Source organism: Nannospalax galili, unplaced genomic scaffold (assembly GCF_000622305.1).
Source record: "Nannospalax galili isolate Female #2095 unplaced genomic scaffold, S.galili_v1.0 scaffold113, whole genome shotgun sequence".
NCBI classification, from domain to species: Eukaryota; Metazoa; Chordata; class Mammalia; order Rodentia; family Spalacidae; genus Nannospalax; species Nannospalax galili.
Window position 1 is genome coordinate 4958405 of NW_008335444.1, and position 23054 is coordinate 4981458.

A 23054-nucleotide genomic window follows, 5' to 3' on the forward strand; every position below is an offset into this window, starting at 1 on the left:
ATTATCCACTCATCAATTGAGGGACACTTAGGTTGCTTCCATCTCTTAGCTATTGTGAAAAGAGCAGCAACAAACATGGATGTACAAGTGTCTCTGCAATAGGGTGAGTTCTTTGGGTTATATGCCAAGGAGTGGTGTAACTGGGTCAAATGGTAGGTTCATTTGAAGTTTTTTAAGAGTTCTCCACACTGCTGCCATGTGGGTGCCATGTGGGTGCTGCCATGTGGGTGCTGGAATTCGAACCCGGGCCTTCTGCAAGAATAACCAGTGTTCTTATCCGCTGAGCCATCTCTCCAGCCCCTAAAATAATAAATAAAATATATATTTTTAAATCTCAGTCTGAAGAAAAGTCCTTTCACATGTAGGTACTCTCCACTGGACAGCTACTTTCTTGTCTTGAGCTTGGGCTCATCTAAACTGAAAAACCAGGGAGCTAGGCCTTTCTAAAGTGACCACTCCCCACTGCCCATTTCACTTCAGTTTCTTCATACCCCCTCTTCCTGGCCTCCAGGCATCTTAGGATCCTCGAAGCTAACCTGTGAACATATCTAATTGAGCCAATATCGTTTTTAGTTGGGAGTTAGTTTAGAATGAGTGCCATTTCTGCTCCTTTCCCGAAAGCCCTCTATATCCAATTCCACCCCACCTCTCTCTTAACAGTGTCTTGTATCTGAGCCTAGAGTGATTTGTCATGGCCATTATTCCAAGTGTGCTTGCAGTCACAAAGCGGTTTGAGGAAAACTCCAAACCCTTCGGGATTGTCTGCACAGAAATCCCCGGCGTTCCTGGCCAGCACACCTTGGGTGCGAGCAGCAGGAGGCGCTGTCCCTGGAGGCTGCGCTCTATCTCCCGCCCCCCACCCGCTCTCCGGATTTAGGTGCGCAGGCGCGGCTTCGCGGATTGGCCGTACGCGGGAGCCGTCTTTCTGTGGCGGGTCCTGGCTGCAGGGCTGGCGGGCTGAGGGGAGCAAAGATGGCGGCAGCGGCGGCAGCTGGCACGGCCTCTGGGCTGCCGGGTCCCGTGGCGCAGGGACTGAAGGAGGCGTTGGTGGACACCCTCACCGGGATCCTGTCTCCCGTGCAAGAGGTGCGGGCGGCTGCAGAGGAGCAGATTAAGGTGCTGGAGGTGACGGAGGGTGAGTGAGGCGGGACCGTCACGAGGATGGCTCGGACCTGGGCCGGCCGCACAGCTCGCTTGTCCGCAGCCGGGGGCCGGCAGGGGCCTGGGGTGCTTGAGCCGGGGAGGTGTGGGCGCGAGGAGCCGAGTGGGAAGCGAGGGCTGGATACTGGAGGCCGTGAGAGCGGGGACGCGCGTCTGCAGGGAGAGGGTCAGGGGGATGGAGCCTGGGCTCTGCAGAGCGCAGAGATGGAGCTCGGCTCCGTGCCGTCGGTGTCGTGGTTCGGACGATTGGACTTGAGGACCAGTCTTTTGCTGTTCTCTTCAGCAGCTCGGTTGTAGTGGGATCAGAGCAAGGGGGTCTGTTAGAAATGGCGAGAGGTAAGGGCCTCGAGAAGGCGGCTCTCATCTCAGCAAACAAGTTTTTGCCTGAGTTTTGAATCTGGCTGGTTATTTATACACTTCATCTTTTCCTAGAAATTAACTCACTTAAAATGCATATGTAGCTGCTTCACTTTCCTAACCATCCTGCCCCGGTTTGGAGTTTTTGTTTTTTTTAAGAATAATTGGCAGTTATTAAATAGTACTATGCATTTCTGTGTGCAGGAACCAGTCTTCCTTTGTTTTAGATTCTTTGTTCCCATCCTCCCGTTATGTTCTTTAAAGTGATGGAGAAGAAAGTAAACTACTGGTTTGAGGTTTTCTGTTTATTTCCAGCTTCGTGGGCTTTCATCAGGCCCATTTTACAAAGAACAGAAGGGAAAATCTTGGTCTTTATGTAAGAAATATATTTGATCAGAGCTTCAGTTGGACTCCAGGTCCTCAGAATCCCCCAGCTCAAGAGAATATTTCCACTGCTCCTCAAATTTAGACCTCTTTAGAAATATGAGAAATTGTTCCCATATTTGACCAATCACATCAAACCTTGGGCTAATGTTCCCACAGAACTTATTTTCATTGAAAATAAACTACTACAAGCATTTTTATTGAAAAGAGACGGATGCAAGCTGGGCGCGGAGAGGCAGAGGCAGAGGCAGGTGGATCTCTGCGAGATCAGAACAGCCTGGCCTACATAGTGAGTTCCAGACCAGCTGGGGCTGCAGGGAGATCCTGTCTCAAAAAAAGAAAGAATCTCCCTTTGATTTAGTTTTATATTCTCCCTTAGTATGAACAATTATTGAAAAAAGTTTCCTTCTATTGGAACTATTGGGATTTGGGTTGTAATAGACCATTTTGAAAGGCCAGTTGTAGTTGTATAGTTCTGTAGAATACCAGACTTTAAAAGAAGGAACCACAGGTGAGAGAAAGCTGTTTGAAAACAATGCATACATAATTCGAACTGGGGTCTTTATAGCTTTCTAGATAAAATTTCTTGATTTGCCTTAATGTTCCTGCCTCTCTTAGGTATAGAGAAAGAAGATTGGTAAGATAGAAACCTCACCAAATTTAATTGCCTACTTGAATATAGTTACTGGTCTGATGCAAACTGATCCTAATTAATGATATCCAGTGTTTCTGGTACCCCCAAATGTATGCCTCATAGCTTGCTATGAAAGGTGGGCACTTTGCTATGGCTCCACTCTTGCTCTCATTTCTTCAGCTCTAGCCAGATGCTATGGGCTCGTCCAGGCAAAATCAGTTACAGACTTCCTGAGATCATTTTGAAGTTCCAGTCTCCCACTTTCTTCATCTTTTGGGGTCTTGAAATCAAGAGTTAAACTTCAGTGTTCAGAAGAATTTTGATCTGGTGCACTGGTGGAATAATAAATGGATTCCCCAGAACTTACTGGTATGTGTTGCGTATGACATGTTGAGAGAGGCAGGAAAAGCTTTGATACAGTAATGTGATATTAGTGGTCCAGTAGTAAGGCGTAGAACTCAAGTTTAGGATGTGGTTACAGGGTTGGATCAAGCCTAGAGTTGAATATATTGTGTTGGACCCTTCAGAAGCTTTAAAATAGTCTCATTCCTCTTTTTATCCTAAATTACAAAGATTCATTTCTTTCTGTATCTATTTTTAGTCAGAGGACAGAGGCTTATCCCTTAACTATCTCTTCCTTTGGGTGGCCTTTAGCAATAATCTTTGCCATTGAGTCCACAGTATCTCTAGCCTTGCATTCTGGCTGACTTGCTTAGATAGTTCTAAACATAATCTAACAGCTTCTTTTCCACCAGCTATGGCCCTTTACATGAAATTATAGCACCTGGCTTCCCAGCAAGGAGTTCACACACTATATAGCCTGACGAAATTGTCAGGATATTGTTCCTACTATTATAAGACCCTGGATGTTAAAGTGAGGAGCCTTTCTTGAAAATGAATGAATAAATGATTTTCCACTCTGGAAATTGCTTCTCAGTTTCATTTTATCCCAATAGAATGAAACTTGCTTTCTGGTCATCTGAAACATCTTCCTTAAAACTTAAGGTTAATGAGAAATCTGGGAGTTGGTGCTTATTATTTATGTTTCAGTAATATGTTTATCTTTTTCTGTTTCCTTAGTGAATAAGGTTAGCTAACTACCAGATTAGTAGTTCTCTCAAATAATCACATTGTTTTTGTGAGCTCTTTATTATTGCCTCACATAGGTGGACCCATGTAATCTTTAAGATGAAGTAACTTGTTACTTTTGCCAAAAAAGGTATACACCTTGACTGCCATCTGATGATCTCTTCTCTTGAACACTAAGTGCAGGAATCTCTAATCTCTAAATGCAGGAATCTTGAGGGGAAAAGGCACCCACCGATCAGTTCTCAAATCTCTTAAAGAGATGAACAAGAAAGATTGACATGTTTTGGCCAAACTATATCATAAATGGAATTTTTCCCTCTAGTGCTAGAGATTGAATCCAAGGCCTTGTATTTAAGCAAGTGTTCTGTTACTGGGCTACATCCTTAGCCCCATAGATGAGATTCAAATAAACAATTACCTTAGGAAATAAGAGTTTCTAGAGCAAAGTTGCAAACTGCTCATTCTTTTTGTTTTCCAGCTGATATTTTCTGAGAGATAACTTATCCACAACCATTTATCATATTATCCAGAATAAACACCTATTCTTATAAGCCAAAGAAGTGTGTATATGTCAGAAATCCACCTGATTCATAGATTCTCAATCTGGAAAGGATAAAGATAGTTTCCTTCATTGGCCTGATGTCCTGAAAAATTTTTCTTGAACGTCTGTACTTGCCATTTTCCCTGGTCGCTTAGATCTAGAGAAACCCAGAGAACTTTTCTGAATAGTTAAAGCGTCTTTAATGAAATTAGATGAGTTGGTGCCAGATACCACCTTATTCAGACAGCACTACTCTCATGAACTGAGATGGACAGACTTGGAAGTTTGGAAGGTGTAAAGTGTTCAGATAATTGTTACTCTTTCATTTTTTCTTAAGAAGATTGAGATTTTGAGTTTGATCAGCAGAGTTTATGGAAATTTAGTTATACCTAAACAGGGTAAAAGCAAAAGGCATTTTGATTAGCATATTCTTCTAATTCTGTCTTGTTAGTAGACGGGTCATGTCAGGCTTTTATAAGTGTCTTAGATTGGAGAAGTTATAGACTACCAAAAGTCTCTTACCTCAAAATCCTAATATTCCGTTTAATTTTTAAAAATGCAGTTTATAGCCGGGCATGGTGTCACACGCCTTTAATCCCAGCACTCGGGAGGCAGAGGCAGGCAGATCTCTGTGAGTTCAAGGCCAGCCTGGTCTACATAGTGAGTTCCAGGACAGCTGGGGCTACAGGGAGACCCTGTCTCAAAAAGACAAAAAAGAAAAGAAAAAATGTAACTTGTCTTAAAGCTTATTAATGTTTTACTTCTTATATTTCAGAAGGAAATTATTTCCTATTTCTTTTGTTTGCCTGCTTTTCTCTAAGAAGAGAGTCCTGTCTTAAGATGAGTTGCTTTCATGTGCTGTCTTTAATTCTCTAGTCAGCATAGTTGAGATTTTATACTATAACTAGATTTAGACCTTAATAATTTCTTTTCATGCAATTACTTTTATTAGAAATGAAGCCACTTTCCCTCGTTGTTTGTCTTTTTTTCACTGCTTAGGGTTGAATCCAGGGCCTTATGCATGCTGGCGAGGGAAGCATTCTACCCCTGAGCTATATTTCCAACCTGATCTCTTCTACCGAGTTCCCAGAGTTCCCAGCAGATACAGCAGAGAATACAGGATTTCTTTCCATTGTGTTGACCAGAGGGTATGGATAATTCTCTCCCTCCACTCTCCTGGCATTCAGATTCTGCTTAGCTATTATGTTTATTGATTTCCCCATCTTAGATGCCTAGAGAAAAGATCCTACTAGCTGGAAATTTGCTTTCTGGTTCTCATGGGCACTTTTCTGGCTTTCTTGCAGTATAGCGTAAGCACTGTCCACCTGCGAAGGGCGCCCCTCAAGGATCCAGACGCACTCCTGGGCATGTGGCGGGCACTGAACCGAGCGGAAGGCGGCCACGCTCGGAAAAAGGCCAGTGGTAGAGTTTTCTTTTCCCTTTCAGCTATGGTTTTGTGGTGCTTACCAACCTCTATGAAAAATAGGGAGCTTCTCCAGAGCTCTACTCAAAACTCTGTCCTACAAGTACTCTCTGTTTACAGTTCTTCCTAAAGTTGGCTTTCAAAGTGCTGGCAAATATTAGTTTTCTTTAGTAGACCCTTAAGGACAGTAATGTGTATTTTTGAACTTATCCTTTATCCTCTCTGCCCTCCTTTACTTTTTCCCTTCTAACCCAAAGTTTGCATAGATAATTTTTTGCCAATTGGAGTAAAACAAGAAAAGAGAACAAAGATTACAAGAAAGGGGAACAAAGGGCTAAAAGACCAGAAAATAAATCTAATATAGAGAATAAAACTAGAAAGTGAAGTAGGGCAAAGAATCTCTTACAAACAGAGGATGCCATTTTGGATTGGAGTAGAAGTACAATCAGAAACCTAGAGTCAGGTGAAAAATCTAGATTAGCCAAATAGATCTATCTATCCTTAGAGTTCCTTTGAGGAAATGATATTTCCTAACAAAAATGGCCTTAGGAAGCTCACTTCCTGTGGCCTACATGGGAGTGTTCTTTGATTTAACCTCCTAGACTGAATCTTGTTTTAATCTGAATTAGTCCTTTCCAAGCAAAACGAAAGCCCTATGTATGTCTCTTGTATTTTCTCTGCTATAATTGTCCCAAAGTAAATTATTTAGCTTCTTTTTTTAATGTGTGTTTTCTAAAGTTATGTTAAAGACACTAATTCATAAAACTAGACATCTCCCAAAGGACTAGTGTATACACGCATGCATGCACTCACGCACATGCATGCTAACACACAAAAGTGTTGTTTGTTTTTTAACAGATATACTTAGCTATAGTTCTTGTATAGACTCTATTAGTAAAAGCTTTTTTTACTACTTTAAATAGGGTTTTCTCCCCATTAACATAAATCAGCAATGGAGAGGAGCAACTATGTTGATTATATTTTAAAACAAGGCAGTAAACTGGGCATGGTGGTGCATGCCTGTGGTCCCAGCACTTGGGAGGCAGAGGCAGGTGGATCTCTGTGAGTTCAAGGCCAGCCTGATGTACATACTGCATTCCAGGCCAGCTGGGGCTACAGGGAGACCCTGTTTCAAAAAGACCAAGAAAAAAACAAAACAAAAAACAAACAGGGCAGTGAAATTATTTTTCTTTCTTTGTATTGACTTTATTACAGAGCCCACTATCAATACCATGCCACCATTGTCACTCCTTGGAAACAGTTCTTCATTAGCTGCTATGTAAAGTAAAATTTGGAGTCTGCCACTCTTCTCTGGCAACACTGATCGCCCTGAGAGTGTGCAGTTTAGGCAGAACAAATTGAGTTAAATAGTTTATTTTTAGCAATTATCTTTCCTAATGCAAGTTCGTTCTTTGAATTTGAGTAGGGGGTGGCGGTTAATGGTTTTGAAACTCTGGGAATCTATAAAGAAGAAAATCTATTCTGTTCATTCTATTTTAAATTTAGTCTTAATAAACCAACGTAATCTTCAGATTTTCTTTCCCAGTGAGACTTTTGAGCAAGCATTCATATTAGTTTAACTTTTGAGCTTCTTTCTTATGTGAAGGAGATACACTTATACAGAAAATTCATCTTAAAAATATTTATAGGTAGAGGCTCCTGATTGACTTACCCTTCTATCCCCTAATGTGAATCTTAATCTTATGATAATCTTGCTCTGGCCATTCTTTAAAATCTAGCTGATGAATGAAGTTTGAGACAGGATCTTTGATAGGTTACCTGGTACAGTTAATTTATGACTGTATTAAAGAGGAGAGCTCCCAGCTTTTGTGATTGTCACTAGAGTGCTACCATCTCCTGGCATAGATATTAAAACAATAACAGCTATCATATGAGCTTTTCTCTACAAAGTAGACTTGATGTGCTCCAGCTGATGACAAAGGACCCTGACTGTCAGGACCTATGCAATTTTTCTGGATTTCATGCTCTAATGACTCTGGTTGGTGCCTCTGTGGACTGATGGGAAATGTGTATTTTCTCTTTCCTTCTCTAAGCCTCACTGTTATCCTAGAATGAGTATCTGTGCTCTCATTGGAAAGATAATTGTTCAAATTTGTTTAAGCTTTATAGTCTGAATTCAAATTTCAAACCCTTCTCAAAAACTCTTATTCAGCATCTTTTTCACACAATATGGTTGAATATTTTACTTTTACTCATTTTAGTTTGTTCCTGTGGTAGTGATCCAGAAAGTAAACTCTTGCCAGAAACATTAAGAATGCACATTATAGTTACTCTTGTAAAAGTTATTTAAATAATGCCTTATTATCCCAAGTAGCTTATGAATATGTTTGTAGGTTATTCTGAAGGAAGTCACATAAAGTGCCTTAGAATTGGTTCACTATGTCCTGGGAGACCAGACTGGTTGGACTCGGGCCATGAAATTCATGTCCACTATCACACTAAGTGTCTGAATTGGAAGTTTGGGTGCCCTTACTGGTATTCTTTCTCCTTAAAAAAAAAAAAAATTATGGGGCTGGAGAGATGGCTCAGTGGTTAAGAGCACTTGCTACTCTTGCAGAGGACCTGGTTTATTTCCCAGCACCCACATGGCAGCTATCAACTGCTCGTAATGTCAGTTCCAGGGGATCTGATGCCCTGTTCTGATCTCCATGGATATTGCATGACACAGGTGCAAGTACATACATGCAAACAATACACTCATACTCATAAAATAAAAACAAATAAAAACTTTAAAAAATATTACATTTATTTATTGGAGTGGGGTGCATGTGTGGAGGTCAGAGGACAGCTTATAAGAGTCAGTTCTCTTCTTCGGTCATGTGGGTTCCAGGAATCAAATTTTGGTAGCAAGCTTCTTAAGCTTCTTCATCATCAAGCTTGGCAGCAAGTTTCTTAACCTGCTGAACCATCTTACCAGCCCTTTTCTTCCTTTAAAAGTAGATTTTACTTTTGGATTTGATGTGCTTTTTTAGTTAAATCTAAACATTTGTATCTAAGAGGTATTCCTAAATTGTATATGACTCATCTGTGTTTTAGAATCCATTTTAAAAGTTGACTTGAATATCCTTGGCTTTTAGACACCTATTTCTTCTGTTATAATAATGGACTTTATACACTTAACCAGAATCTGAACTAGCCTGATATTAGGAATCAGAGTGGATTTCAGTATCTATAGAAATGATTCCGCAGGTTTTAAGTGTTTGTGATTCAATCATTTAATGAATGTTTCAGAAGGAAAGCATTCTGTAGTGTTCTTACTAGAAAAATCTCTTCCTTTCCTGAGTGAAATGATGGGTGCCATAGGAAAGTATCGAAAACTGCAGCTTAGAGAGGCTAGGGAGGTTACTCAACAGTAGAATGCTTGTCTAGCAAAAAGTCCTAGTTTTGATCCCCAGCACTAAAATAAATAAATAAATTTTAAAATGCTACTTAAAGGCATTAAAAAAAAAAAGTTAAGACTTTAAAGATTCAGTAAAATAGCAGGGCATAGAATATAAAAATTAATAGCTTGCTTTCATATATACAAAGAGCCTAATATTTTTTTTTTTTTGGTCTTTTTGAGACAGGGTCTCTCTGTAGCCCCAGCTGTCCTGGAACTCACTATGTAGACCAGCCTGGCCTTGAACTCACATTGATCCGCCTGCTGGGATTAAAGGCGTGCGCCACCACGCCCGGCGGGCCTAACTTTTTAACTTCCAGAACCATTTATAATTGCAATAAAAAAGATTAACTACTTGAAATAAAATTAGCAGGAAATGCATAAGAACCTGATAGAGAGGCCTTGTTAATACTCCTGAATGACTTAAAATTAGATGTGAGCAAATTGGGAATATATACCATATTATTAGATCAGACAATATAGATTAACTAGCATGTTGACTCTAAAGATCATATAGAAAAACAGGAATGGAAGAATAACTTCAAAAACAGTGAAAAGGAAAAACTGTAAGGGTCCAGTTCTGCAAACATTTAAACATATATAAAGTTTGTATCATTAAAAGTGGCACAGCTACTCAGAGAGATGGCTCAGTGGGTTAAGAGCACTGACTGCTCTTGCAGAGGACCTGGGTTTGATTCTCAGTACCCACGTGGCGGCTATGAACCATCCTTAACTTCAGTTCCAGGAGAATCCGAAGCCCTTTTCTGACCTCCGCAGCATTTCACAGCACGGGTGCAATCACATACATGCAGGCAATACACTCATGTACATAAAATAAAAATAATAACTGAAATCTTTTTAAAAACGTGGTACATGAAGCCCGGTGTGGTGGTGTATGTCTTTAATCCCAGCACTTGGGAGGCGGAGGCAGGTGGATCTTTGTGAATTTGAGCCAGCCTAGTCTACATAGTGAGTTCCAGACCAGCTGGGACTAAGTGGCACATGAATAGAAAAACAGAATTATAGAAAAGAAAGTCTAGGAAACAGACACAAGCATCTATGGAAATTGAGTACAGTTTGAGCCTCCCTGATTGAAAATCTGATATGCTTCAAAATCTGAAAGTTTTTCTTTTGTACCAGTATGATTCTGCAAGTAGTAGATTCTATGTGGCCTTATGTGATAAGTCACAGTCAAAATACAGCTACACTGGTGGGCACAGAAGTACACACTTGTAATCCCAGCTGCTCAGGAGGCTGAGGCAAGAAAATCATGAGTTCAAGGCCACGGTGGATACACAGATTCTGTTTAAAAAAAAAAAAAAAAAAAAAAAAAAAAAAAAAAAAAAGAACAAGCAAACAGGGAGTAATAGGTCACCTTTGTGGTTCCAGGAGGCTGAGGCAGGAGAATTCTTGCCAATTCAAGGCCAGCCTGGAATTGTCTCAAAAGTCAAAAAGGGCTGGGTGTGGTGGCGCACGCCTTTAATCCCAGCACTTGGGAGGCAGAGGCAGGTGGATCTCTATGAGTTCAAAGCCAGCCTGGTCTACATAGTGAGTTCCAGGACAGCTGGGGCTACAGGGAGACCCTGTCTCAAAAAGACCAAAAAAAAAGTCAAAAAGGGGGAGGGGGAGGAACTAAATCTCTAATTACTAGGGGATAGATGGGCTTTTTAAATGGGATACTGGGATAACTGCATAGCCATTTGAAATTAGAACCAGATCGTCTTCATATAGAAAAATAAGTTCCAAATGGATTAAGAACCTAAATGTAAAAAATGAAACTGTAAGGTTACTAGAACAAAACTGAATTCCTTTTGATCTTGCATAATGATGGGCAGTAAAAATAATAAATAGCAAAATTACCTTTTTCTTAAAGTTTTTACTATGTGGCAAGTTGTGCTAAGCACATGCATTATTAAGTCATTCCAGGATGGCTTGATAGATTGGTTTCACTATTACTTTGTGGATGAGGAAACTGAGATTTAAGAGGATAAATAACCTAAGTAAGGACAGACATTGCAGCTTCAAGAACTGAGCTTAAGGTGCCTAAATTCAGAGCCCTTCCTAGGTTATTCTGTTTCTTTTGTTTATTTTGGAGGAATTGGGGTGGGTATGGTGTGTGTGTGTGTGTGTGTGTGTTTTGAGTAATGTAAAATTTTAAATTTCCTACTAGCCATATAAAAGATAAAAATAAAAAAATAATTTTAATATTATATTCATTTAACCTAGTGTATATCATTTTTCATATACACTCAGTATGAAATAAAAAACAAAAACAGATGTGGTGGCTCAGGCAGATCTCTTTGAGTTTGAGGCCAGTCAGGGTACATAGTGAAACCTGTCTCAAAGAAAAAATTAAAATATTTTATATTTCAGCCGGGCATGGTGGCTCATGCCTTTAGTTCCAGCACTCCGGATGCAGGTGGATTTTTGTGAGATGGAGGCCAGCCTGGCATAACATGGTGACTTCCAGGCCAACTGGGGCTACAAGGAGACCCTGTCTCAAAAAAACAACTAAATTTGGGGCTGGAGAAACAGCTCAGCAGTTAAGAGCACTGGCTACTTTTGCAGAGGACCCAAGTTCGGTTCCCAGCACCCACATGGGAGCTAACAACTCTAACTCCAGTCACAAGTGATCTGATGCCCACTTCTGACTTCTGTGGGCATTGCACAACACAGGTGCACTTACATACATGCAGACAATACACTCATACACATAAATTAAAATAATTTTTAAAAAATTTTAATTAAATTGATATTGCTTATTGAAAACTATTTGCGACACTTGTTTTTGTTTGTTTTTAGGATAAGCCTGTTGAATCAGGTTTTTTACAAGCAGTGGTTCAAGTTTCTTTTTTAAATCTTTTCTTCTTGTATTAGGGTTAGAGATCAGCAAATTGCTATGACTTTCCTGAATATTCTTAGACTTACAATGCAATTTTCTTTTTCAGAATTCGGTGTTCACCTGGCAGAGCTCACTGTAGACCCCCAGGGAGCACTGGCAATCCGTCAGGTAAGTCCAGGCAAGCCCAAGTGATAAGTGATGTCCCTTTACTTAGTAATGAAACTTTCTTGTGAGAAAGAGTGATGGCAATTTATAAATGGCATGATTTTTGTACCAGATTTAGATATGAGTCAAATGCATCAAACCACATATATGGTTCTCATGTGGAAACAGTCCTTTTTTTCTTGTACTTCTTAACTTATTATCTTTGCAGCTGGCATCGGTCATCTTGAAGCAGTATGTGGAGACTCACTGGTGTGCCCAGTCAGAGAAGTTTAGGCCTCCTGAAACAACAGAGAGGGTAAGGACAGTTCTTGGTTGGTCTACCTATAGAGAGTTGAGGGACAATCTTAAGACATTCAACATTAATGCCAACATTATTTGCCAACAGGAACAAACAAGACTAGGAAAAAAGGAGATAGGTGGGTAGCATTGTGGGTGCTGTGCTATAGGTAAGAGTGGTCAAGTATCAGGCTGGACTGAGTTCAAATTCCAGTTCTGCCCTTTTTGGGGGCATGAGATAATTTGAAACATATTAACTACTAAGACTAAATTCCCTGTTTCTGAATTTAGAATTAAAATGATAACTTCAAAGAACTTGACAATTAAGTGAAATCATGTTACATTGCTAAGCAACCATCTTGAGTCTCCCCAAGAAACCATGGGGTACAGGGTTTAGAACTGTGGGTTGGAATCGTCTGTGATTATGGAAATATTTTGTATATGTACTGTCCAGTATGAGAACTACCGTGGCTATTGAGCTCTTAAAATGTGGCTGCTGCAACTGAAGAACTAAGTTCCAAGCTAGACAGGGCTCTGCCTGTTACCTGCAGCCTATCGTGTAATGGCAAGTGTTCATTCCTCTTCTACAGGCAAAAATTGTTATTCGGGAGCTGTTACCCAATGGGCTGAGAGAATCAATAAGCAAAGTGCGCTCCAGTGTGGCCTATGCTGTGTCAGCCATTGCCCACTGGGACTGGCCTGAAGCTTGGCCCCAACTCTTCAACCTGCTCATGGAGATGTTGGTGAGCGGAGACTTAAATGCTGTCCATGGAGCCATGCGTGTGCTGACAGGTATCAGAAGCATTTTCCCTGGTACTGTTACTTGGACCCTAAGTGAATAATTAAAAGAAGCTGTGTGATAAGGTTGCCTAGTCCAAGTTGGAGGTGTTGTTACCAATGCTCCTCCTTTCCACTAGTTTCTTTATGAATGCTGCTCTTCTGTTTTTTAGCTCCACACCCGCCCCGCAGTTCCATTGAGTGTTTCCAGGGAATTCAGTTGTCATGGTACTACTTCTACTACCAAATCTTACACTTGGGATCTGGAGGTTGAGGATATAGTTCAGTGGTAGAGTACTTATCTAGTATGCACAGAGCCCTGAATTCAAGCCTCAACACCACAAAAAAAGATACAGGAATACTATAGTAATTAATGCATTTTGGGTTTATAGTCCGACTGCACCTTAACCCTTCACTTAGCCTTTTTGAGCCTGTTTCTAAAATGCTAATAGAGTGTACCTCAAAGGAGATTTTGGCAGTTGAAATGAGCTAATCTATGTAAAGCGTTGAGCATAATACCTGACTATAGTAAGTTTTTAAGCTCTGAACTTTAGCCATTAGATATTATGTTCTATTTAGCTGACTCTGTATCCTCTTGAAAAATGTCTCCCTTGATTAGTACCATTTTTAATTGATAATATGTAAATGCATCAGATAAGTGCACAGTTATTAAACTCAAAGGCTTATACTCCTTTTAGTTCAACCAAGAAAAGAATAAGAATTAATCAGAGTTGCTGGGTATGGTGGCACACACCTTTAGTCCCAACACTTTGGAGGCAAAAGGCAGGCAGATCTCTGTGAGTTTGAGGCCAGCCTAGTTTACATAGTGAGTTCCAGGCCAGCTGGGGCTACAAGGAGACCCTGTCTCAAAAAGACCGAAAAAAAGAAAAAGAATAATCAGAGCTGGAGAGATGGCTCACCAATCAAGAGTGCTTACTGCTCTCCCATAGAACTCAAGTTTAGTTCCTAGGACCTACATGGGACAACTCACAATTTCCTGAAACTCCAGCACCATGAGATCCAGTGCCCTTTTCTGGCCTCTTGAACACATAAGGCATACACGCATACACATAAATTGAAAAAATTCAAAAATGAAGAATAGTCATTACCCTTCCCAGTCGACCTTAGCTGCATGTGGGGTGGGGCTATATAAGCTGAGAATACCAAGAGGTACCTCTCTCACCATTTTGTGTGACTGTCAAGAGGTCACAGGTTCTGTGTTTGAATGTGGACTTTATGATGCACCTGTAAATGTGGGGCACCCACTTTTCTGTAAATAAACCCCTATCCTATGTTCTGTTAAAAAATAATAATAAAATTTTTTTAATAGTCCAATAGTACCAGAGATGTGTCTCAGTAATACTACCTAACATGTGAGGCATGAGTTTAATCCCCAGCACTAAAAAAAAGAGCCAAAAATAGTCAAATGGAATTTTTAAATTAAAAAAAAAATTTATTTTATGCATATGAATGGTTTACCTGTATGTATTTGAGTGTGCCACATGCATGTAGTGCTCACAGGCCAGAAGAGGGTGTTGGATCCCCTGGAACTAGAGTTACAGATGGTTAGCCACCATTTGGGTGCTGGGAACTGAATCTGAGTCCTCTGTCAGAGTATTCTCTTAAACACTGACCTATCTCTCCAGCCCCATCAAATGGAATTTTTATGGAAATATCAAAAAAATTTTAAAAAAATCTGTGTGTCTGTATAATCCTGACCATAATTTAGTCAGTTTAGAGATGATGCAATCTTCAATATCTTTTCTTTAAAAAAAAAAACCTCAAAAAGACAAAAAAAAAATATATTTTTAATTCATTTTATTTTGTGTATATGAATGTATTATGTGCACGAATGTAAGTGCACCCATGTGTGCAGTGTCCATGGAGGTCAGAAGAAGGTGTTGGATCCCCTGGAACTGGAGTTGCTGACAGTTATGAACTGCCCTGTGGGTGCTAGGAACCAATCCTCTTCAAGAGCAGCCAGCCAGTCCTGTTAACTGCTGAGCTATCTCTCCAGCTTCCTTTTTTTTTTTTTCCTTTTTTTCTTTTTGGTATTTTTGAGACAGGATCTCCCTGTAGCCCCAGCTGGCCTAGAACTCACTATGTAGACCAGGCTAGCCTCAAACTTACAGAGATTCACCTGCCTCTGCCTCCCAAGTGCTGGAATTAAAGGTGGGTGCCACTGTGCCCAGCCTTTTTTTTTTTTTTCAAGACACTTTTCAAATATATTGGTGGAAAGATCAGGTAGGCACAATATCTTTTCTGCATTTTGATAGCACTTCAACTTTCAGTTCAAGGAGATTTGTGGCTATCTCTTCTAAGCCTGATTAATTTATCTGTCGCTTCCAGAATCTGCTTTCTTAGATCCTTTGGTCTGACCTGAGTTTCTTAGCTTTTTACAAGTTCTGCCCTATGTCTTTTGCTCTAGATGAAGTCTCTAGGAAATCCTTTAAGAAATACTGATCTGAGCTTAAGCCATCTTGTACTGATCTTTTAGAAATCATCTCCCCTCTGTTCATAGAGTTTTGTGGAAATCATATATATGTAATTATTTATTTATTTATTTATTTATTTATTTATTTATTTATTTATTTTGGTATTTTTTGAGCCACAGGGTCTCCCTGTAGCCCCAGCTGGCCTAGAACTCACTATGTAGACCAGGCTGGCCTTGAACTCATAGAGATCTGCCTGCTTCTGCCTCCCAAGTGCTGGGATTAATGACATACACCACTACACCTGGCGATCCTACCTATATTTTATGTTTCTCTAAGGCCTGCTAGTTTATATGAAATGTGCTTTTTTCTGTCTCTGTCTTTTTAGTAGAATATATTTTATTTATTCTTTGACAGTTTCATTCATGTAAACAATGTATCTTGGTCCTATCCACTCCCGACTCCTACCTAGCCACCCCCTCCCTGCTTTATGTCATATATATAGTAACTCACTGAGTTCAATTAATGCTGCCTGTTGGAGTATTGAGTGATCTTGGCTTGGTCTTGTGCAGGTAACCATAACTACAGTGCATGGACCATGTTATGTCTAGAAGTCAGCAGTTCACAGTCCCTTCCATCCTCCAGCTCTTTTATTCTTTCCACCCCTTCTGCAATGTTCCCTGAGCCTGGGACAGGGTTTGATACTGATAGCCCATTTAGGACTGAGCACCCAGTAGTCACTTGTTCTCAGAACTTTAACCAATTATGAAGCTCCTGTATTAGCTGTTGCCCACTGCAGAGAGAATCTTAACTGGCCAAGATTGAGGACAGTACTAATCTACATGTATGAACATAAATATTTAGAAAGCAGTTTGACAACATGTCCATCTAGTAAGACAATAGTAGTAAGTCCCTCTCTAGGGTCTATAACCTCCATACCCATGGGCTTTTGACCAAGTTTTTTTTGTGTTTGTTTTTTGACAGGGTCTCACTCTAGTCCTGGCTAGCCTGGAACTCACTTTGTAGACTAGGGTGGCCTTGAACTCATTTCATAGAGATCTGTCTGCCTCTGCCTTCTGAAGTGCTGGGTTTAATGGCATATGTCACCACACTCAGCTAGTTTTATGTATTTTTAATAGAAATAATTTATTAAGTTTTATTTTAATATTTTTAATTTATGTGCATATGTGTGTGTCTGTATCTGGGTTTGTGCACTGGAGTGAAGTGCTGCTCCACTTGGAGTTACAGGCTGCCGTGAGCTGCCCAAAGTGGATGCTGAGAATTGAACTCAGGTCCTCTGGAAGAGCAGTATGTGCTCTTAATCACTGAGCCCTCTCTCCAGCCTCTAGTTATATTTTTTAATTATTTTACAAAGTAGTTTCCATAAGAATTTTTCACATACCCTTCATTGGTTACTCCCATCCTCTCCTCTCCCCTGTCCCCCCATCCCCTTCCTTGCTTAAACCTTTAACTTCCAGTATTCCCCCCTACTTTTATATCATATGTGTTCTAATATCGCCTCGCCACTTAAGACCTCTTCCTCTCTCCCTCTCATGGCCCTTTTCTAGCTTCTAGAGCTCTATAGATAGTCCAAATTAAACACACAAATCTAAAGATTCAAAATTAGAATCCACATATGAGGGAGAATATGCATTTGTCTCTCTGGACCTGGTTACCTCACTTATTATGGAACTTTTTAATAAAACATCTTGTTATTTTTATTTTATGTGTATGAGTGTATTGCTTGCATGTAGGTAGGTGTACCTGTGTCATACAATGCTGCGAAGATCAGAAGAGGGTGTCAGATCCTTGGAACTGGAGTTAGGAATGGTTGTTAGCTGCTGTGTGGATGCTGGGAATCAAACCCGGGTCCTCTGCAAGAGCAGCTAGTGCTTTTAACTGTTGAGCCATCTCCAGCCCCAACTTATGGAACATTTTTATTTTTCCCTTAGTTATGACAGATTACTGCTGGATATAGTAATCTGGGGTGGTAGTTATCTTTTAGAACTTGAAATACATTACTCTAAGCCCTCTGGCTTTTAAAGTTTCAGCTGAATAATCTGGTGTTACTATGCTAGGCCTGCATTTATACATGACTTGGTGTTTCACTCTTGCAGCTTTCAGTATGCTTGCTTTCTTCTGTATATTTAGAGTTTTAATTATATGATGATGGGAGGTTCTGTTCTGATCTTGTCTGTGTATTGCCTCCTGTATCTGGATTGGGATCTATTTTCCTAAATCCAGGAAAGTTTCTATTATGATTCTTTTGAAAATGTTTTCATGCTTTTAGAATGAGATTCTTCTTCTATGCCTATAACCTGCAAACTTTGTATTTTCAGAGTATTGAATATATCTTGGAAGTATTTATTTATTTATTTATTTATTTATTTATTTATTTATTTATTTATTTATTTATTTATTGGTGTTTTGTTTTATTTTGTTTTGTTTTAGAGACAGTCTCACTATGTAGCCCTGACTGACCTGGAACTCACTTTGTAGATCAGACTGGCCTCACACTCACAGAAATCTGCCTGCCTCTGCCTCCTGGGTGCTAGAATTAAAAGCCTAGCTAGTACCTTTTTTTCTTATTTTATTTTCTCCTTACTGGACTGTTCAGTTCCTCCATTTTGTCTTCATGCTCAGATATTCTGTCTTCTCCTTGATCCGTTCGGTTTCGAGAGGTTTTTTTATTCAACTTATTATGTGTTTTTGGAGACAGGATCTCCCTATAGCCCCAGCTAGAACTCGCTGTGTTGACCAGGCTGGCCTTGAACTCACAGAGAGCCACCTGTCTCTGCCTCCCAAGTGCTTGGGATTAAAGGCGTGTGCCACTACACCCTGCCTGACTTACTATGTTTTTATTTCTAGGAGATTGGTTTTCTTCAGTATTACTATCTTTATTTCCTCTTCCATACCATCTTCCTTATTTCGTTCAGTAGTTTATTTCTGTCTTTGAACATACTTATCGAGTTATCGCTGGGATTTCATCTCACTAGATGTCATTACTAGAGGATTTAAATTTTTTGGAGGAATTATACGGTCTTGGTTTTTTATATTATGTTACTGCATTGAGATTCACTTGTTGGTATTATTTCTTTGGTTTATTTCTTTTATTATCTGTATTCATTTAATTGAGGTATTTGCAATAATCAAGTAGTGCTTGAATGTGATAATGTTGAGTGTGTGGTTCAGAAAATAATTCCTCGGACCAGGAATTTGGGTGCCTGGTATAAGCACTATATTCTTTCTTGACTTCTTGACTAGGATATTAACTGGGAGAGTAATGATAGCTGTTTGATATTACCACTGTGCAGTAGTCATGCTAAGCAGTTAACAGTAGTGGCCCCTTTGACTTATAACTGTTGGAGATAAACAAGTAAGGATAGTGTAGAGTATATTCAGATTTAGTTAATAAGATTAAGAGTGGGAGGAAAGTAAGATTGTAAGGAACAGGATTAAGTATTAGATGAACTTTGAAGAAATAGGTGAGTAAAGACAAGGATTAAATATTTGATCAAGTTTGAAAAGAAAAAATCAAGGTGGGTAAAGTAGCTAGGAGGGCAAGGGTCCACAGATTTTAGATTGTTAACACTATGGAATGTTATAATTAAGAAGTAGGAAGAGAGAAAGAAGAAAAGATGTAAGAATAAGAGGGAAAAAGAGTTTATGAGCTATGGGTGCCAAGTGTGGTGAAGAATGCCTTATAGTAAACTGGGTGGAAAAACAAATAACAGTCCTAAAACCTAACAGCAATATATAGTCAAGCAAAACCATTATTAGATGTATATGTGAAAGTAGAAAATAAGAGATAAAAAGACTACTTATGGACTGAATTGCTAGCACAGCTGTGCTGAGTTGAAAGGTAAAGGCCTTGGATTCCTCTGGCTCTTGTAGGTTCCATGTAGTGCTGTGTGCTAGAGAGGTGTAAGCTGTTGGCCTCTGTACCCTTGGTGTTCTTGGGACTCTGGCATGTGGGTGAGGGCAGACTGTAAATTCTTTCTTGGAAGTTCCCCCAGACTCCTGCAGGCCACCATGGCCTTTCTGGTCCTGCAGGTCCAGGCTATGCGAGGAACATTTCTCAGATGTGCTCTTACTTGACTGAGAATGCTTAGACTACCCACTATATTATTGATGCCTGCAACAAAGCTTCAGTCTTTTAGCTCAGATAAAGGCCAAAATGTTCCTTTCTTGAATTTTTACTTCTCTTGCTCCTCCTTTTATGATTCAGGTGCTCACCGTAGAATTGAACATTTAAGATTCTTTATTTCCAACATCATAGACCCAGGATATCTATTAAAAGATAATTTTTAACCTAAGAAAGGACACCTATCCTAATCTTCCTATACAAAATTCAGCTTTTTGACAGACCTGAAAAAAAAAAAAGGATGGCTGTGCAATTATCCTGATTGGAATGCAGAGGAGTCTTCATTGTACTTGACTAAGGAAATTTTGTATAGTTAGGTCACTTTTCTGTCAGCCAAGGGAAAGAACTGGTAGAGAAATTTGTATCCTTTTGTAAATGAGTCATCAGAATGATGTGAGTGGCAGCCAGCCTCCATTCCTAAATAGCTACTCCAGATATTTTCAAAGGAGGACAGACTTTCAGCCTCCCACCACAGAAACTGAAATACACGTGAAGATAGAAGGACATTAGGGTGTGGGTAGGAACTCATAGGAAATGGGACTGGTTCTCTTCAGAGTTATCTTTAATTTTGAGAGGAGTGTCTCTATGTTGCTCAGGCTGACTTCTAACTCTGGGCCCATGTAATCTATAATCTTCCTGCATCAGCTTCCCAAGTACTTGAACTACAGGTATGCACCACTATGCCCAGCATTTTTTTTTTTAAATGCTGTTCTTGACTACCTTTAATGAGGTTTCTCAGTTTTTATCTGTTTATAAAAACCAACAGCCACAGGGCTGGAGAGATGGCTCAGCGGTTGAGAACACTGGTGGTTCTTGCAGAAGACTTGGGTTCAAATCCTAGCATCCACATGGCAGCTAACAACTGTCTGTAACTCCAGTCCCAGGGGATCCAACAGCCTCTTCTGACCTCTGTGGGCATTGCACGACACAGGTGCACTTACCTACATTCAGGCAATACATGCATACACATAATAAATAAAAAATTAAAAAAAAAAAACAAAAAACAGACTATGGGCTGGAGAAGTGACTCAATGGTTAAGAATATGTGCTGCCCTCAAAGGACCCAAGTTCAATTCCTAACACCCATGTCTGGGGCCTCACAACCAACTGTAATTCCATTTCTAGGGGATTTGATGCTCTCTTCTGGCCTCTGCACTCATATACACCCTACACTCACACATACATAGCTCAAAAATAAAAGTATAAATTTTTAGGTGAACTTAGGTTTACAGTGTAAAGGAAATGCAAAGATAGCAGCTAAGAATTTGGCTATTTGGTCCAGTAGATACAGCTTTTTCTTCTCTCTCAAAGTTTTGGGAATTGAGACGTTGATGTCCCAAACTTTTTCTGATTTGCTGCAGACCTCAGAAACTTATTTTTCAGCTTAAACCTAAAAAGTGTGACTAAGTTAAAGCTACCTGGAATGAAATGATTACAGTAAAAAGAACAGTCATTTCACTAATAGGATCAAATAATACTCCATTATCTAGCTTTTTCTTTCTTTCCTTTTTTTGGGGGGTTATGGTCCTGGGTTTTAAGCAGTCCTTATACATGCTAAGCTACATCCCAAACCCTATGCTACATTTTTCATAAAACTTGCTATCATTAATATGCCCTTTATGCTTAATCTTTGCCAAAAGGCCAATAGTGCTATCCATTATATTTGGACTTACTTCTTTGAAAATCTAAATGAAATTATGATACTCACAATTCAGAACTCAGAATTTGCTTTTCAGGAGGAATCCACAGCTCCTAAAGAAGACTCGGCCTTGAGTAGTGGATCTTCATTTGTTTTGTAGAGACTGATACTGCCCAAGGTTGTGGGTACATTATTTTGGAAACGCCAAGTGCATTTTTAGCTATATATCCTTCTGAAAATGTTCCAGGGGTTTAACTCCATTTTCACAATAAGGTGGGAAAGTATCAGAGTTATTAGTTACTGGAACTCAAGTATTTACATTCCATTATTTAGTAATGAAATCTAGGTTCTTTTAATATGCTTTGCATATGGTTTTATTTTATATTTTTCCCAAGTACAAGGAAAGGTAATCCATATTTTCCTCACTAAGTCTCTACATATAGGTTAACTACATTCCTGTAGGAATTCCCTTTTTGGTCTAGGTAGCAGCAACTTCAGAATTGTAAGTTGATAAATGAAGCTGAAACTTGTTAATTCATGTATGTTGTTATTTGCATTGAAATAATTTGTCAGGGGACAAAACTGAAAACAGAAAGTTGAGAGATCTTAAAGCACACCCAAATGCTGACATACAGACACAAACTGAATTAACACAAATTCTCCATGGTAGTCTTTACTTTTATGCAGTTCTGTTTCAGATTTCCTTTCAATATTTGTGTTGAGGTTTTCTTTCTTATTTTCCAGTGTTTTCCTTTGTGTTCATACTGTTCTTTTCCCCCTTTAACAAGTGATAACTCTTGCTACTTTTCCTTTCTCAGGGTGAGGCTGCTAGGCCAGCTTCCATCCTGATGTGCTGACTGGGAACTGTCTCCTAGGAATGGTTTGCAAATTTTCACACTTGATGTCTTTATGAGGCATTTTAATTTTTTATCTTTGTAGAGTTCACTCGAGAAGTGACAGACACACAGATGCCACTTGTTGCTCCTGTCATTCTCCCAGAGATGTATAAGATCTTCACCATGGCTGAGGTATGAAATCTCAGCCCCATGGTTGTAGCAAAAAGGCCTATTCAGGCTTGGACCAGCCTCTACCTCTCAGGCCTGTGATCATGGTATTTGTTTGTCACTGGTACCTGTACCTAAAGACTGGAATGGACAAAGATCAGGATCAGAAATTGGATAAACCATAGTCTTTTCACGCATTACTACAAAGGAAAGCCTTTGATTAAAAAGCTTGGTAAAATAACAAATATATCTTGGCTGGGCATGGTGGCGCACACCGTTAATCCTAGCACTTGGGAGGCAGAGGCAGGCAGATCTCTGTGAGTTCGAGGCCAGCCTCTACATAGCGAGTTCCAGAGGAGGCCTTGTCTCAAAAAGACAAAACAACAACAACAAAAAACAATAAAAAATACATCTTAACATAGCTCATATTTTTTGACAGCCTCTAATCTCTAAGTACATAGTGCTTCTTCTAACCTTCCCTACCTCAAAGATTTGGAAACAGTTTATTACTTCATTGCGGGAGTAGACTCTTAATGTACTGTGCATATATTTGATTACTATGTATATAAATAGTAATCCATTCACAATAATATATGGATGCCTACCAGGTAATATTTCAAGCTTCATATTACCTTGTCCCAACAAATGTTCCACATTTTAAAAGAAATATGTTGAGGAGTAGGAATACAGCTCAGTGGTAAGTATATTCGCAGTCTTTGCGAGGTCTTGGGTTCATCTTCTAACAACACAACATAAAGAAGCTGAGCATACTGTAATCCCAGTGCT

The 23054-nt window shown here is 39.6% G+C and overlaps 1 protein-coding gene across 2 annotated transcripts in view; it reads left to right on the top strand.

The window, feature by feature from the left end:
- The first annotated feature begins 910 nt into the window (after positions 1-910).
- The window catches only part of Ipo9 (importin 9), a 52665-nt gene continuing 30521 nt past the window's right edge, over positions 911-23054 (top strand). Inside the window, exons 1-5 of one of the 2 annotated variants that reach the window (XM_008830300.3) lie at positions 911-1135; positions 11938-11999; positions 12205-12291; positions 12863-13064; positions 22204-22292. In XM_008830300.3, coding sequence (XP_008828522.1) covers positions 973-1135; positions 11938-11999; positions 12205-12291; positions 12863-13064; positions 22204-22292 — 603 coding nt within the window. In that variant the 5' untranslated portion in view covers positions 911-972. Of the gene's footprint in view, positions 1136-5475; positions 5582-11937; positions 12000-12204; positions 12292-12862; positions 13065-22203; positions 22293-23054 lie in introns of those variants that run through there. The other variant, XM_029562167.1, reaches the window with a different exon arrangement.